This window comes from Dunckerocampus dactyliophorus, chromosome 20 (assembly GCF_027744805.1).
Source record: "Dunckerocampus dactyliophorus isolate RoL2022-P2 chromosome 20, RoL_Ddac_1.1, whole genome shotgun sequence".
Classification (NCBI taxonomy): domain Eukaryota; kingdom Metazoa; phylum Chordata; class Actinopteri; order Syngnathiformes; family Syngnathidae; genus Dunckerocampus; species Dunckerocampus dactyliophorus.
The window spans coordinates 5,656,401-5,675,118 of NC_072838.1; the positions used below are offsets into that span (position 1 = coordinate 5,656,401).

Here is an 18,718-nt window from a genome sequence, read left to right on the forward strand (position 1 = left end):
TCGCATCCTCGACCTGGAGATGGCACTCCATCCTTGGACGAGGACTTGGAGCTGCTGATTCTCACCCCAGCCGCTTCACACTCGGCTGTGAACCCGCCCAGTGAGAGATGAAGATCATGGCCCGACGAAGCCAGCAGACCCAATCCTGCAGCAACAAGAGATCCTACCAACGCCTTGGTTGAATCCACGCAGTGCACAAAATCCAACCTGAAGCGTAAATGAAATAAACACATAACAATTTATTCTGTACCATTTTGCAATGCAACTCAGTGAGTGACAGGGAACAACAGGAAGTAACAATAAGATCCTTTTTGCACGTATTTACTTCCACAGCCAGTCAATTCATTGACAGCGCGTTACGTAGCACATGCCGCTGTTTTGCAGGTTAGCGTACAGCTAAATTCTGCTTATGTTGAAAACAAATGGGCAGTGCAACAGCGACTCACCAAGCCAATGTAAAAAAAAAAGTGGTTCTTTTAAGGTGGACTGGCTGTCGGAGAGGCTCCAGCATACCCCCACAACCCTAGTGAAGATAAGACACCAACAGAGCTGACTTCCGCTTCCTGTTTCCATGTGTTAGCAAGCTAACAGGATGCTAACAAAGATGTTTTTCGCTAAAAATACATTAAGAACAGAGTAGCACTCACGCAGTGTATTAATTACACAAGCCATATTGTACGCTAACTGGAAAATGAACGCAAACCAAGGCAAACAACACGCTAACTGGGGCGTACGCCATGAAGCATGCTCAGCAGTAGGAGAGGGACAAGGTGCTGTCAGGTAGAGCATTGATTTGCTGCAGTGGAATAAAGGAGAATCCATGTTGCTTCTCCATATTCTTTACTGAGTCCTGTGGGCATCATTAGTGTTTTAAGTGTAATTTAAGAGCACGTAGAAGGATGAGGTCATCGTCAGCGACAAGGCTATCACTTGCACTTTGAGTTCTCTGCATTGCCACCTAATACCTGATGAGGAACAAATAGCACAGTTGTTTTCTGCTCTTGTCTGCAGGGGCAGCGGGTGCATTACAACATGTCAGCCTCGTGGATAGGAAACCCTGTATCCTTAACGTGAGCCTCAGCCTCACCTTAACTCCTACTGCGCCTTCCTGTTGATCATCAGGGATGTTGCTCCAGTACACACATCACTGAAAGATCAGGAACAAAATCTGCAAAAAACGAAAATATTAGCGTGTGAAAAGAATGTACGGGGTGAAAAAAAAAAAATGACAGCAGCGTACCGTAATCCCTCGCCACTACTCGCTTTGAATTCCGCAGCTTCACTCTATCACGGGTTTTAAATGGTTTTAATGGTTCATGGTTTTAATTCATCCTGAACATGCATATGAGTCAAACAGTAGCACATCACATAGTACAATTCACAATTTTGCATGTCCAAAAAGGAGTAGGAAGAAGCAAAGCTTATTTAATCCTACCCCTCATCAGTTTCACAACAGTTGCAATACATTTATTCACCTCTTGTTCTTCCAAGTGTACTTTGTAGGTCTACATGACAATGTAGTGCAATCATAGCCATGGTTTTTACTTACTAAAAGGAAGCTACAGGCTTAATAATAACTGATAGAATGGTTGAAAGAGTGTTTGATTGATAACGAGTGAGTACAGACCATGTACTCACCACAATGAAGAGTTAGTAGTCAGTGTGGTAGTGGTTATTGTATTGTATGTACACAGTAGTTCAGGTCTCTTCTTCTTTGTATTTTGTGAACATCAACTGCTTGTACTTTTTCTTGAGTTCCTTACTCAATCCGTTCCACAACTTGATGCCACATACAGAAATGCTGAAAGTTTTCAGTGTTGTCCGTGCATACAAGTGTTTTAAGTAAAATTTTCCCCTAAGATCATATTTCTCCTCTCTTGTTGATAAAAATTGTTTTACGTTTTTGGGTAGAAGGTTATTGTTTGCTTTATGCATAATTTTAGCTGTCTGAAAGTTTACTAGATCCGCAAATTTTAATATTTGTGATTTTATAAATCAATAGTTTGTGTGTTTTCTGTTAGCAGCAGAAAACACACAGGTTGCTTACCTTAAAGCAACCAATCACTCTTTTGTGAATGTTGCTTTGATCCATTCCTCAAATATTTCAATGCTAGACTTAGGTGTTCTCGATATACAACTTATTAGTACATTTGTACTTTTCTCTTTATTGATTTCAATAGCTATGCATTCTAGAATGTTATCAATAGCAAATGACATGTTCTATACTACTTTATAATTCAGATTTTTATCCACATGCACTGCCACTCCTCCTCCGCTTTTGTTGTTCCTATTGACGCAGTTCATGTCATAACCTTTAAAAACTATATTGACTGATAGATCTTTCTGTTTCATGGTTGAATACAGCCTATTGTTAGTCAACAATATGCATATTCTACCAAATTTTACATATTTTATATCTAACTTGAGCATTTACAAGCATAAAAATGACTCTGAAGTAAAACACAAATATAAGGCAATACAGAACATGCCTTCAAATATATTGTGATGATATGTAGTGTTCTACACTGGTCACTAGGTGTCAGTAATGTTGCTGTAATGTTGGGTGAGACACACAAGCACCAGACTCGGAGGCCGGAACAACAGGCTTTTATTGCAGGTTTGAATGACGTCACGACAGGCACAATAATTCCTAACATGGGCTACTGTTGCAGCCATAACCCACGCCAAGCTAAAACTCAGCTAAACTCAACTCAGTGTCACTTCCTGTCCAACACCAGAGCACATTTACAGCAACACACACCAGTACAATGTCTTAAATGTCTTATTTTCTCTTATTGTGTCAGCTATATTGGGTAATATGAGTAGAAAGGTGACTGTAGGGGTGTTATTTCACGTCTAGAGGGCTCTAATAATGTTTAAAAGTGTATTAAGAAGGTGGTAAACGGGTTTTTATGACATCTTTTCAAGGCTGAATACTAGAAATGAAACTTGGACATACTTTAAAGTAGTCAGTGTACAGCTGGTATGGAAAGTAATGTCCCTTGAGGGTATTTGCAGTGGTTAGTCGTCTTTAGTGTAAATGTATTTTTAACTGTGCCAGGAACTCTCCAGGCACGCAGAGAGGCTGCGTGTACACCAACTCAACGGACGAGGCCTGGAGATCCTCCTCGGTGGCAGAGCGAAGGCCGAGCATGACCCAGACCAAGCGGTTAGCCCAGTCGCTGCCCGTAAGGGTGGCCCTCAGAGCGGCCTTCACGTCTTGATGAAACCGCTCACAAAATCCATAACTCTGAGGGTTATACGGCGTTGTCCGCCAGGGTGAGAAGGTAGGTGAAACCACATGAGGGGGTAAGAGAGCCAACCAGATCCACATTCACGTGGTCAAAATGCACCAACGGAGCCTTGGTATGACGTGTCAGGGGCTGATCTAGCTTTTTTGAAAATGGGGGGTGTGGCCGAAGCCGTAGGCCGAGGCGCTGGAAATCGAGCGTGGGGTCTGTGGACCCTCCCCCAGAAAATTTTTTAAAATTCTCTGTTGATATCTGAGGCCAATTTTATGTCCTTAATTTCAAGAGTTTGTTGTTATTTTTATCCTTGGAATATATCGTTTAAGCCAAAACATTCTATTTAGAAAATTACCGGTACTCAATTTCCTGAAATATTTTCCAATTTGAAGCAGCTGTAAATTCCGAGGATTTCAGTATAATTTTATGTCACTGGGGATCGCTTTTCTGACAACAGTTTTCCTTATAGTCATGATGCCAGAACCTTTATTTTGCACCTCCACCTGAATAGCCATGTACAGCACACGTTCAATGTCCAATGTCAATGATCAGCCTGACAGTGGGTTCAGGAATAGCACGCGTCTCGGTTGCGTTCTGGCATATGCGTCCACCACGCGGCCATAATTCAGAACATGTACCTTCACTGGGACTGGGTGACTGGAATCCAGGATGGTTTATCATTTTATTAGCTTTTATTGTGGCAAAAAAAATCGTGGGTGCCTCAAAACGGGGGGGGGACCGCCCTCTAAATCCCCGCCTGCGTGTGATCTTTGCAGGTTGGCACGCAACGCAGGAGTCTGCCCAGGCCCGGACGCCCCTTCGTAGGCCAGGCCAGGCAAATTTGGCCCTCACCAGCCCAGAAGAAGCCTTAACACCTGGGTGCGAAAGGCCATGTATGTTGCCAAACACCCAGCGCCTCCAGCTTACCGGCACGGTGGGACGTGGTTGGCCTATGGATACGTCACGCAACAATGTCACGTCGGGAGAGCCAAATGTCAGGTCTTCCAGCCACAGTGCAGTGGAGGCCACCCTGTAGGCCTGCATGGTGGAGTCTAGAGTCCCTTGATAGAGAGAGTTACGACATGACGAGTCGAAAAAAATACGGTCATGTGACTCGTGGAGCCATCTTGAAAGTAAAAAAAGGATGCAGCACACTGGTCCATTTTGCCAAAATGTCATTGTAGCAATTCAAAATGATTCTCAGTAGTTTGTGTGGCCCCCACGTGCTTGTACGCATGCCTGACAACGTCGGGGCATGCTCCTAATGAGACTATGGATGGTGTCCTTGGGGATCTCCTCCCAGATCTGGACCAGGGCATCACTGCGGTACCTGGACGCATGGAGGAGATTCCAGGAGACAGGTAGTTACTCCAGGAGAGCTGGACAGGGCCGTAGAAGGTCCTTCAACCCTCAGCAGGATCGGTATCTGCTCCTTTGTGCAAGGAGGAACAGGATGAGCACTGCCAGAGCCCTACAAAATGACCTCCAGCAGGCCACTGGTGTGAATGTTTCTGACCAAACAATCAGAAACAGGCTCCATGAGGGTGGCCTGAGGGCCCGATGTCCTGTAGTGGGCCCTGTGCTCACTGCCCAGCACCGTAGAGCTCGATTGGCATTTGCCATAGACCACCAGAATTGGCAACTACACCACTGGTGCCCTGTGCTCCTCACTGATGAGAGCAAGTTCAACCTGAGCACATGTGACAGACGTGAAAGGGTCTGGAGATGCCGTGGAGAACGTTATGCTGCCTGCAACATCATTCAGCATGACCGGTTTGGTGGTGGGTCAGTGATGGTCTGGGGAGGCATATCCCTGGAAGGACGCACAGACCTCTACAGGTTAGATAACGGCACCCTGACTGCTATTAGGTATCGGGATGAAATCCTTGGACCCATTGTCAGAACCTACGCTGGTGCAGTGGGACCTGGGTTCCTCCTGGTCCACGACAATGCCCGACCTCATGTGGCTAGTGTATGCAGGTAGTTCCTGGAGGATGAAGGAATTGATACCATTGACTGGCCCCCACGTTCACCTGACCTAAACTCAATAGAACACCTCTGGGACATTATGTTTAGGTCCATCCGGCGCCGCCAGGTTGCTCCTCAGACTGTCCAGGAGCTCATGGATGCCCTGGTCCAGATCTGGGAGGAGATCCCCCAGGACACCATCCATAGTCTCATTAGGAGCATGCCCCGACGTTGTCAGGCATGCGTACAGGCACGTGGGGGCCACACAAACTACTCAGAATCATTTTGAGTTGCTACAATGACATTTTGGCAAAATGGACCAGTGTGCTGCATCATTTTTTCACTTTCATTTTTGGGGTGTCTTTGATTTCCCCCCTCTATAGGGTGATCATTTTCATTTCTATCAAATGATGTGGCATCATTTTGTTGCTAATACATCACCCACTTATTATCAGGAAAGATATTCAACATCATTTTTCCCCAGTTTAGATCTGATGTGTTTTCGAAGTGTTCCTTTCATTTTTTTGAGCAGTATATTTTCATTCACCCTTTCATTGTTAACTCCCTCAGTTTGGATTTGCGCACAAGTATCCTTTCTGCTATCACCAAATAGTATTATTTTAGTTTACTTACTGTAGGTTCAGGGATAATCTGTTTTTATCAAACCATCTTTTGAGGATAGTCGTTTCATCTGTGACTTTTTTTACAAGCTCTTGTGTACTTTCTCCGGAACAGAAGGCAGCGGTATCGTCTGCAAATAATACTAGCTTTGGGTCTTTCGTGACTTTTTACAGATGTTGCAACAAAGTTGTCCTTGCCAGCCACATGTCTGATGTCAGTAGTATACTCTCATATGGCGGAAAGCTGACGCTGCTGTCGTCCCTACGATGGCTCAGGAGTCTTGGCCAGGGCGAAGGTGAGCGGCTTGTGGCCCACATAGGCCGTGAAAAGCCGGCCCTCCAACAGGAAACGAAGTGACAACAGGCAAGGAAAAGCGTCAAAGGTACTGTACTTCCTCTCGCTGTCACCAAGCGTCCTGCTAAAAGGGGCCAGTGGCTGCCAGGCACCGTCGACCCACTGCTCCCACAGCGTAGTCAGAGATTGGAGATCGGGAAGACCTGGGTTCGAATCTCCATTGAGCATCTCTGTGTGGAGTTTGCATGTTCTCCTGCGTGTGGGTTTTCTCCGGCTACTCCGGTTTCCTCCCACATTCCAAAAACATGCATGTTAGGTTAATTAGCGAATCTAAATTGTCCATTGGTGTGAATGGTTGTTTTTCTTTATGCGCACCCCGCCTCTGCCCGAAGTCAAACATCAAGCAGCATAGAAAATTTATGTATTTTAAGTTTTATGTATTTATTTTTGTCACAAATTAGGAAAAAAAAACCCTCCATCCTTGCCAAGCACTGATAGAAGTGTTTTCTGTCCTTGTGTATATTCTATTAAAGTACCACCTTCAAATCAGTCTAGCATTATGCTGCGGCACAAATATAAGCACAATATCTGTCGGGGGCGGGCATGAGATTCCTTTATGAGTGTAAAACACAGTCTTTGTCTGCTGAGGGTTCTCATCGGCGTGTAGCAGGTGTGCCTCCACGAAAGAGCTTCAGCTCTTCCGCTTTGATTATTTCAAGCTGTTGTCTGCACAACACACGTAAAAAGACATCGTAATTCACAGCACACGCAACAAAACGCGCCTTTGTAGGAGTCAGCAGTATTCCAGTTTGAAGAAGAGCAACATCGACGTCTTTTTGATGTGGCTGCCACCGTGTCTTTGATGCACTGAATACCCAGAAAGACACCACTTAGCTTGTCTACACTTGGTGATGTACTGTATCACCCTCACAATGTGCAAAAGCTGGGTTGGAATTCTGTTTGCTAGTTCCTTGGTTGGTTTTGTTTGTGTCTTTCTTAGTGGCACATTTTGGTGCAGATCGACTCTTCACTGTTACAGTCCACAGGGATGTTTTTCTAGCGAGGGCCACAATGCATCTCAGCTTTGTCGTATAAGTATTTGGATCTAGTTCAATCTTTGCTGTTTTTTGTTCTTTTTACGGTTTTCAATTATCTCAACTTTCTTCTTGAATCATTTTTGTAATTTTTCTTTTTATAATATTACCGTATTCCCATATTTTGACTTTATTCCCATAATATTATAGCTTGTTTTAACTGATTTTCCAAAATGTATAACTTTATTTTGTTTTGTTTGTTTTTCATAATATTCCGACTTTTAAAAAAATCGATTTCAAGTCTTTGCTACTAAAATGACGTTGTTTTTCATCATATCTTTTTCTTTATTTGACTTTATTCTCTTAAAATTACGTCATTTTTTTCCCCTGTCTGCTGTTTTTTTTTTTTAAATTGCCCAACTTTGTCATATTTTTTTTGTCTTGTAATTGTGACCCCCCCCCCGTGCCGCACTTTGGACACCAATGCTCTACTGTGACAACTTAAAAACTTATTTCCTTCCGTGAACTCATCAAGTACATCTTAGATTCATGCCTTCAACCTTATTATGAACATCAACGTCATAGAATATTCCTAACAAAAACAGCGCAATGTGGGTTGTTTTAATTTTCTCTGCAAACATCGTGTTGTTATCCAGCGCAGGTGATTCTATTGACTGTCGCCCAAAGCTTTGACGGTGAGAAAAACGAGCGTCTGCTTGAGACAATGAAGCGTGTCAACATGTTGCCGCAGCTGCAACAAGCAACTCTGCTAGCCTGAAGGTGAAGGTATTCCCTTCACAATAAAGCAAAGTATGACATGTGGTGAAAAGAGCGTTCATCACGAGACGAATGTCTCTTTTGTTAGCGTGTTCCCCTTGATGCCTGCGGCATTATGTCACAAACAATATGCACGGTGGGCGTTTCTTATTCAACTCTTTATTTCCAGCTATAAGAAAGCAACGTGTCCAAAAATAAATGACACACTATTCACTCAGGAAACAACTATATAGTGTTTCACATGACATATTTACCTTTCACTTACGAGTATGCTTTGTTGTTTTTGCTCCTTTTTTCACACGCCAAACAACTACCGCCTCTTGCATTGTGGTTATTGTCAGAACCAAAACTCCTTTCACGTTTTCAAGACTTTTGGACAGCTGCATAACAAAATCTAACGCCACAAAAGTGGAAATTCCCAGCCTCCTACTAGGAAAAGCATGTCAGAATTCCACCTCCAAATATTCCAACTTCCTCCAGAAGAGAGAACTCAGTAATGTCAACATGAAAAGAATATATGAATCATATAGTTGCATGCTACTGTATAAAATCCCTCGTCTATCGCGGGGGATAGGTTCCCAGAGGAGCCCGCAATAAGTGAAATCCGCGAAGTAGCCGACTTCATTGTTTTCCCAATGATTATATATGTTTTAAGGCTGGAAAAAACCCTCACCGCACACTTTATACGCTTTTCGCACACAGGCTTTAACATTTTATCACATTTCCCCCGCTTAATGACTCTCAAAAAAGTTCAAACATTAGTTTTCATTTGAATGATCAACCTTAATGATCAACACAGGAAATGATGAAGTCACTCACGCATGTTTCACTCCTGTGACCGTGCCTTCTCGTCATGGCGCCGTTCCGAAGACGAACCGAAGATTCATTTACAAGCTAGCAAGCTAGCGATGACACAGGAGACACGGCAGGGCGGCAGGAAGGGGATTGATTGACAATGATTTACAGCCAATCGGGACGCAGAAAAGAACGGGCGGGCCATTTGTGGAGTGCTGCTGTTTTCGAATTGGCCCCTGCGGAACATTCTAAAAGTATAATGTAACAAAAAACAAAAAAATGAAAAATCATTTTACAAGAATGAAGTCAAAAGAATTATTCGAAAAGTCGTAATTTTCAGAGAATAGCATGTTAATAAAAATAACATCATTTTAATAGCATAAAGTTGAAATATTAAAGAAAGATTTTTTTTTTAAGTCATAGTATTATGGTTGTGGGAAAAGTTCTAATGTTACAAGTATAAAGTCAAAATATTATGTGAATAAAGTCATAATTACGAGAAGAAAACTTATCAGAACGAAGTTGAAATAGTGGGACCATTTAAAATAACAACATCAGCTGAAATGGAAAAAAACAACTCTAGTTTTATACAGCTGTCAAAATATTAAGAGAAAAAAAATGTATTCACACAAGAAAAGAAGTTGCAATCTTAAGAGAATAAATACATAATGTTATAAGGAAAATAATGTCATTTTAGTGGCATAGAGATAAAATATTCAAAAATATATATATATTTTTTTAAAGTCATAATAGTATGAGAAACAAACAAACAGAACAATTTGGTTGGGGGAAAAAAGTTATAATATTAGGGGTGAAAAAACCCTAAGTATGGGAATACAGTGTTCCTTTACATCGCGGTTCACCTTTTGCGGATTTGCTGTTTTGTGGAATTTTAAAGTGCAATTTTGCATATGAACGGGCATTTTGTGGTGTATTAGAGCCATCTATCGGTGCTCTGTTGTATGTGTCTGTTATTGTATTTACCACTGCTACCAGTAGAGGGTGTTGTACACTCATGTAAGGGTTGAAGACGTGTGCAGCTCCACCTCGTCTCATGTGTTTACGTGCCTGTACCAGCATACTAGGAACCCACAGTAGACGATAGACGGCTGAATGTAGAGCCACAAGAGTCCTTATTGGTTAAGGGACAACCTGCCCATTGTGTTTTGCGTTCTGATTGGCTGTAGACCATCGTCAATCAGTCCCCTTCTGTGTGGTCAATAGTCGCTAGCAAACTCACTAACTGTGTGAGCGCTTGCTAACCGCCAATAAACAACATAAGAAGACGCGTGAGTCACGTTCTCGTGTCCAACCTAAAAGGTTGATCATTCAAATTCAAACAAAAACTTTGAGAGTGTTTAAACAAGAGAGAAATGTGAGAAAATGTTAATGCCTGTCTGAGAAAAGTGTATAAGTTGTATGGTGAGGGGTTTTATAGCCTTAAAACATAACAATTGTAAACAAATGAAGTTGGTTACTTCACGGATTTCACTTATCGCGGGCTATTTTGGGAACCTATCCCCCGCCATAAACGAGGGAACACTGTAAAGTCATAACATTACACAAAGGATATTTACGAAGATTGTTTAAGAAGAAAGTTGAACTATTTGGAAAAAAACACAGCAAAAATGGGGAAAAAAGAGAGACCTACAGTACAGGCCAAAAGTTTGAACACACCTTTTCATTCCATGCATTTTCCTTATTTTCATGACTATTTGCTTTGTAGATTCTCAAAACTATGAAGGAACACATGTGGAATTTTGTACTTAACAAAAAAGTGTGAAATAACTAAATATGTCTTATATTTTAGACATATATTTTATGTCTTATCTTTTTTTTTTTGATGGCGCTGCTAACCCTTGGTGTTGGTTGGTTTTCACCTCACAGGTGTGCCTCGCCAGGGTTCCTTAGTGGAATTTCTTGCCTTATGGACACCCCTGAGTGTATATTTTAGGCAGTACAAGCGAGCCATGAGACCATAAGAGGTTTGTTTGTCCGAGATAAAAGTTGTACAGTCAGGTTGTTATTGTAAGCATCGTAACGTAGCACCACATCCCAAGGATAAGGTCGAGCTAGAACTCGGGGGAGCCAGAATCAAGAAAAAGACGTTAACTCGTAACCCAGTGTGATATCTGGGAGTCAAAGCGTGAGGGGGTCAGACCTTTTTGTGTGGAGTGCGGAGCTTTTTTGGCAGATTGTTTCTCATCTCGAGAGATTTTGAACACTTGGCGAGTCTGGATGAAGACAAAATAATGGGTTGAGGGTTATGATCCTCCCTAAATGGCCTGTTCAAAGATGATGACCATATTCTGTGGCCCCCTACTTGACTTGAAAGTTTAGTGTGGTCCTTGAATCTCCACAAGAGATGGTGAGAGGCGCTTTAGCCTGCTTAAAGGAAGAGGCTGTTTAATTGGGCAAGCAATAGCCAGGGCTGAACTTGCAGCGAGCATATTGAAGAAACAAAACACAAATATGACTTTTTTCCACACTTTTTCTTGGTGTAATCTGCACTCTATTGCGTAACATTCTCAATATAAAACCAATAACTTTGGGTCAGTACTGTATTTCTTAACTAACGTCTAGCAGAATAATACAACTAAGCCTGTGCTATTTACTTCAACTTATGTGTTATATACGGTCCATTTTAATGATGGAGACACAAGTGGCATCTTGTGTAGCCGCATGGCTTTTAGTTGTCTGATGTACTCCTTGGTTTCTCCTCAGGTAGTCGGTCCTTCCTGTGTTTTCGCTTCTGTTTGCCGCCGTGGACCAAAGCGTCCTTGTGTCCTGAGTCATTCTGCTGTCTGGAGTAGCGTTTGCACTTGCAGGAGGTCACCACAGTTATCTTGTAGGTCCTGGCGCTGCCGTCCTGACACTGGAGCCAGATGCGCTGAGTTCGGGTTCGGTCAATGACACAGCGCCACTGTTGTGCCTCTCTGCGGCTCCAGTACCTTCCTGTGTAACCGCCCCCGATCCAGTTGGGCAGCAGGTGAGCCGGCAGACACTCTCCGGCACAAACCAGCTCCTTAATGGGGTTGACGCTGGTGCACTGGCCGTCTGAAATGTACTTGGTAGACCGCAGCTCCCTGCAGCCCACCTGGCTCTGGTCTGGGCCTAGGGCGGGAAAAAGAAATACATTTATGATTTCATTTTCAAAATAAACATTTCACTTCAAACACTTCATTAACAAAGCTGCCGTATCAAAACTACAACTAGAAATATTTGAACAGTGCTGCATGCTGTGGTTGAATAAGCGTACTGGATGTGTGAAAGCGCTTCAGCAGATTCATCGCAAGCTTAACCTGAAGCTGGTTGACCAGTGGTGTCCAAAGTGCGGCCTGAGGGCGACAGTTTTTTTATTGTCCTAATATAAGACAACATGTAAAGTTGTCATTTTTTAAATTACAATGTTATTAGAATAAAGTCAATAACAGCAGACAAGTAGAGTAGCCAACAAAACACCTGTACTCATTTAAGAGTATTGCAACTTTACAACATTTTACTCAAGAAAAAGATATGTGATGTTACACACATCGGTATCGGTATTGGTTGATATTGGAATCAGAAATTGATAGCTGGACAATATCGGCTTTTAAATCCCACTAATATCAATTGCCTACAGGTGCGTAGCAACCAACCGGGGTGAAGCGGCTGCCGATTCCTCCCAGCCGGAAGTGCAACCCGTCAAAGTAAGAGTGCAGGACAGGAAGTGCTCGCTCCTGTCCTGCAGAACATGACAATCGGTCTGCTTTCATGGATGATTAAGGAAATTTAAAAAATATTCACATTTGAGAGGCTGAAATTGGAGAATGTTAACATTTTTTACATCAAAAAATAGTTAACGCAATACCAAAATACTCATTTAAATGGGTATTTGTGTGTCGTGGCAAAATTCCCATTGAAAAGGAATGGACCATTTTTACAAGCTCCACTTTTTTCAACCGATTCCAACATGAAAACATTCACCTTATTCAGGACATTCAGTCTAACAGTATTCTGCATCCCCCAAATTCCCGCTTTTCCCGAAATTGCACATTTTCTGCAACACAAATTTCCTTCCTCACTCTTATTCCCTCCACATTTCTCCATCGATTCCAACCATCCTACTCTTTTGAGCTGCAACTTCATCGCAGTGGAAGAGTTTGCTTGTCCCATTGATCCTTGGAGCTAAGTTGACCCTGGTAAGGTCAACCAAAGAGGTAACGGGTCCCCCCTCCAATGGACTCATAACTCATGGGAGGGGCCAAACGGGTTGAGTTGGGTGCCTTGGCGGTCCAATCCTCGGTTTCAGAAGCTAGGTACGTGGAATGTCACCTCTCTGGGAGGGAAGGAGCCTGAGCTGGTGCACGAGGTTGAGAGGTTCCGGCTCGATATAGTCGGACTCACCTCGAGACACGCCAAGGGCTCTGGGACCAATCCTCTTGAGAGGGGTTGGACTCTCTTCCACTCTGGCGTTGCAAGCAACGAGATCTGACGGGCAGGGGTGGCATTACTTGTTGGCCCCCAGCTCAGTGCCTGTACGTTGGAGTTTAACCTAGTAAACGAGAGAGTAGTCTCCCTCCACTTTAAGGTGTGGGGACGAGTCCTGAATGTGTTTGCGCTTATGTGCCAAACACCAGTTCAGAGTACCTCCCCGTTTTGGATTCTCCAGAGCAGTGGTCACTAACCTTTTTGAGCCCAAGATCTCTGGTCTAGGCAAGATCTACCCCCCACCACCCATCCACTCCACTCTGATATTTGTACATATTTAAGGACAAAGCTTTGTGTTATTATTGGTTCTTGGTGTGCACTGGCACCTCTGGCTGGTTTTGGGGACTGAGCTCAGGGCTGGTTGTAATAAAAGTATTTATGAGTGATACAGTGAAAATGAGAGGAAATGTGAATGTTTACTTTGCAAGTCGATTTAAATTTTTCTGCTTGCGCTCCTAAAAATGTAACTTAGGGGCCACTGTGCTCCGAGTAAAAAAAGGTAGTCCTGTGATATGTTTTATCACCAACACATACACACATAAACACATACATGCATTTCCACAGTAGCTGCCTGGAAGGCTCGATTGTGCCATTGGTCCTGAAAAGGACCTTTAGCTGCCCTGTAAGGTGCCTGATGAGAAAAACATGAAGTCCCCCATGGACAGTGGCTGCATTAAATATAAACATATAATTAGGGAATTTAAAATAGTGATTGATCAGGAAAGTCCCAAAGATCGACTGGTTGATCGTGATCTTCGGGTTGGTGACACATGCTGTAGTGGGAGTACTGGTGAATGCTCCCCCTTGGAATTCCCTTGTGCTGTGGAACTTCAGTGCTCACGTTGGCAGCCACAGTAAGACCTGGAGAGGCTCCATTGGGGGGAAATGGCCCCGCCGCGCTGAATCTGAGTGGTGTTTTGGTATTGGACTTCTGTGCTCCTCACAGGTTGTCAATAACAAACACCATGTTCAAGCATAAAAGTGTCCAATTTCAAGTCAATGATCGACTTGGTAGTCTTGTCGTCGGACTTGCAGGCACATTTTTTTGACACTCGGGTGAAGACAGGGACAACTGATCACCACCTAGTTGTGAGCTGGCTCCGATGGTGGGGGGAGGATGCCAGTCAAACCTGGCAGACATTGTGAGACATTGTGAAGGTTTGCTGGGAACGTCTGGTGGAGTCCCTTGTCAGAAGGAGATTCAACTCTCACAGGAGAGCTTCAGCCATGTTCCGAGGGAGACATCGGACATTGTGTGCGAGTGGGAAATGTTCTGTGCCTTACTTGTCAAGACTGCTGATCAGAGCTGTGTCCATAAGGTGGTAGGTGCCTTGTTAGTGGACATCAGCGGTGAGGGATGTCATCTAGCAGAAGAAAGAGTCCTATTGGACCTTTTTGGCCCATGAGACTCTGGAGGAGCTGACAGGTACCGGCAGTCCAAGTTGTGTGTGGCTTTAGGGGCCGCTGAGGAAAAAACTCAGACATGCGAGGAGTTCGAGGAAGCCATGAAGAACGAATTCTGGACAGCTTTGATGAGATTCTGGACCACCATCCGGAGGGGGAAGCAGTGTACCGTCAACACCGTGTATGGTGTGCTCCTGACATTGATTCGAGAGGTTTTGGACTGGTGAAAGGAATACTTCGAGGAGCTCCTGAATTCCACTGCCATGTATTCCAATAAGGAAGCAGTGCCTGGGGACTATGTGGTAGACTGTCCTATCTCTGGGGCTGAGGTTGCCAAAGTGGTCAAAAAGCTCCTGTTTGGCAGGGAACCAGGGGTAGATGAGATCCACCCGGAGTTCCATAATGAGCCGTGTGGGTGTCCTCCTGTTCATGGAATTGTGGACCCGCTCTATACTCTTGGCAGGTTTCTTGAGGGTGCATCGGAGTTTGTGGACTTGGAGAAAGCATTTGACAGTTTACCTCAAGGAATCCTTGGTCGAGTATTCTGGGAGTATGTGGTATCGGACTGCCTGATTTGGGCAGTTCGCTCCCTGTACGACCGGTGCCAGCATTGCTGACAGTAAGTCGGACTCGTTTCCAGTGAGGTTTGGAGTCCGCCAGGGCTGCCCTGTCACCCATTCTGCTCATTACTTTATGGACAGAATTTGCAGGTGTATCGAGGGGCGTTGAGGGGGATCTGGTTTGTTGGCTGCAGGATTTGGTTGCTGATTTTTGTGGATGATGTGATCAGTCAACATTCCTACCCTCACCTATGGCCATGAGCTTTGGTTAGTGACCAAAAGGACAAGATAGCGGGTATAAGCGGCCGAAATGAGTTTCCCCTTAGAGATAAAGTGAGAAGCACTGTCATCCTGGAGAAACTCAGAGTAAAGCTGCTGTTCCTCCACACTGGGCCAATGACAGGTGAGGTATTCAGGGCAAGTCTGCCTGGCAGGAGGCCTCGAGGAAGACCCAGAACACATTGGAGAGACTATGTCTCTCAACTGGTCTGGAAATGGCTCAGGATCCTCTGAGAGGAGATGGGCAAAGCAGCTGTGGAGAGGGAAGTCTGGGATTCCCTGCTTAGGCTGCTGCGACCCCGGATAAGAAGAAGAAAATTAATTGACTTCAGGTCATTCAGACTTTGTACTTTTCACATCGCTTTACACATTTTTCCTGAAATTCCACATTTTCCATGCACAAGTTCCCTAAAATCTTAAGAATTCTTACTACTTTCACATTAATCAACTGATTCAAACCATTCCAACAGGAAAACATGTCAGCCAGTTTAGGACATTCAGTAGTAACAGTAATTTGCATTCCCCAAATTCTCACTTTTCCCAAAATTCCACATTTCCTGTAACACTACTTTCCTTTCATCTTGAAAACTGTTACTACTTCCACATTTCTCCATTAATTCCAACCATTGCATCGTCCAAACCTTTCGTTCATGCAAACTGTCTATTTTACACATCCCAAAAATTCCCAGTTTTTATGAAATGCCGAATTTTCCAAGCACAAATTCCCTTATATCTTAAGAATTTTTACTACCGTACTTCCACATTTCTCAACTGATTGAAACCATTCCAACATCAAAATGTTCAGCTCACTCGGGAAACAGTGACTATCTATTGACACATTCCAAATGACCACATTTTCCACATTCCAAAGTCCACATTTCACATGACAAAATTCCCATTGTAAAGAAATAGACCATTTTTACAAGCTCCACATATTTCATATTCTCAAGCGATTCAAACCTCAAAAAATAAAAAAGTTCAGGATAATAATTTTCCACATTCCAAGAATTCAAATTTTTCCCCAAATCCAAATGTTTCAAACATAAATTCCCTTATATTTTTAAAATTATTTCTATTTCCACGAACCATTCTAACACCAAAACAATCAACTCATTCCAAAACATTCAGGCTATCTGTTTTACACATCCCGAAATTCCTGTTTTTTCCCTGAATTCCACATTTTACTACTTTCACATTTCTCAAACCATTCAAAGCACTCCAACATTAAAATGTTCGACACATTCTAAACATGTAGGGTTTTTATTTCCCACATTTCCAAAATCCCCATATTCCCAAAAAATCCAGGTTTTCCACTAATTACTTTTTGTTTTTTACCCCCAAAATTTCCATCAAAATGAATGCGATTTTTTCAAACCACTCTACCGTACAAATTCAGCACCATAATTTTACACATTTTGAAAATTCCCATTTTTTTCCGTAATTACATTTTTCTGTACAATAATAATACAATACAACAGGGGTCACCAAAGTGGTGCCCGCGGGCACCAGGTAGCCCCCACGACCACATGAGGTGCCCGCAAGCCTGCTTTTCATTCAGGTTTTCAGTTAATAATGTGGGAACACTAGAAAGAAATGTATTCTGAAACATAAAATGTGAGTTGTGGATACCAGCATTTTGTTCATGTTCTGGTAAAACAAGCATATTTGATCTGTTTGGGTTGAAATAAGGTATGAAAATCATTTCTACAAAAATGAGTAGCTCGTGGCCATTTTCATTTTCTAAAAGTAGCTCTCGCAAGAAAAAACGTTGGTGACCCCTGCGATACAATAATTACGAGTGTAATTTTACAAGAATAAAGTCAAAATATTCAGAGAAAAAAGTTGTAATCTAACAAGAATAACATCGCATTATTATGAGGAAAATGGTTTCAATATGAAAGAAAAAGACATTTTTTTAAAAGGCAGATTATATATTAGAAATCAGATTATAAATCTGATTTTATATATATGTACATATATATGTGTATATACATATATGTGTGTGTGTGTGTGTGTGTATATATATATATATATATATATATATATATATATATATACACGTGTGTGTTTGTATATGTTTGTATATGGATATACAGTATATATATATGTGTACATTTATATATATACAGGTATATATATATAGGTATTACAAGAAAAAAGTTGTATTCTAACGAGGAAAAAAAAGGTGCAATTTTACGAGAATAAACTCGTAATATTATGAGGAAAAATAATGTCATTTTAATAGCACAGAGCTGAAATATTAAAGAAAGAAATATGTTATTTTTTTTAAAGTCGTAATATTATGAGAAACAAATCAGACAAAATTGTTGGAATTTATGGAAAATTAGGTTGGGGAAGAAGTTATAATAGAAGGAAGTTGAAATATTTGGGGGGGAAAAAAACAACAGCAAAAATGGGGAAAAAAAGAGCAAAAAGCAACATTGATACTAATAATAGGCGTTTTCACCTACAGTATATGAAAAAGCTGGGATGCAGTGTTTTCTGCAGTGGACACCCCTGCATTATAATAACGAACATCATGTTTAAAAACAATGAAAAGAGAGCAGGAAGTGTCAGATACAACCGAGCATTATTATCTTCAATATGTTGATGTATCTCATGCATTGGCTGTAATTAGCGTACCTAATAAAGTGTCCAGATAGTGGAGGTAATGCATGGAACTTTGCTCATGGTAACCAACGTGTGTTGAATGATGCTTTGGACTCACCGTTGTCCACAGGTCCAGACTGCTGTTTGCCACCATTCCTGGCCTGGTTCCCAGCTTCGCCAGGTCCTTCTTCCTGGGCGACGTGGACCGGGTGAGCACTGACTGACTCTGTGGCGTCATTGGAGACAGCAGTGCAACTCTTGCTCAGGAACACCAGGAGCGCCAGGAGCTGGAATCCGCTGGTCGGGCAGGTCATGACTGACTTGAGAGGTGATGTTACTGACAATATGAGAGCTCCTGAATGACTCACCCTCTGACGCTGCTGCAAAGTATACTATATACATATATATACGTATATATATATGCTCATATACCCCCACTCTACTTAATGAATGAACAAGGCACACCCACCTGCCCTGAAGCCTGCACATGCCTTTTTTTAGGCAGGTCAACGCACAGAGGCGTGTAGTTTTATGCATTACAAAGGACGCATCCAGTAACGTCCAGTGGGTGGTGGGGTCTATGCCATGTGGACAAAAGTTTAGGTACACCCGACTATGACAGTAATCCCTTACTTATGGCTGCTAATTGGTTCCAGACCCA

General features: G+C 42.6%; 1 protein-coding gene across 1 annotated transcript; it reads right to left on the reverse strand.

Annotated features, from left to right (window-relative positions):
* Positions 1 to 11,405: 11,405 nt before the first annotated feature.
* LOC129173363 (sclerostin domain-containing protein 1-like) lies at positions 11,406 to 18,371 on the reverse strand. The gene is made up of 3 exons (XM_054764193.1): positions 18,186 to 18,371; positions 12,984 to 12,999; positions 11,406 to 11,848 (listed from the first exon to the last, which is right to left on the reverse strand). The coding sequence occupies exons 1-3, from the start codon at positions 18,369 to 18,371 to the stop codon at positions 11,424 to 11,426; spliced, it is 627 nt and encodes a 208-aa protein (XP_054620168.1). The 3' UTR covers positions 11,406 to 11,423.
* Between the last annotated feature and the right edge of the window lie 347 nt (positions 18,372 to 18,718).

Excerpts from the sequence above, each read along its gene's own strand:
- LOC129173363 (XM_054764193.1), bottom strand. The coding sequence starts at position 18,371 with ATGACCTGCCCGACCAGCGGATTCCAGCTCCTGGCGCTCCTGGTGTTC.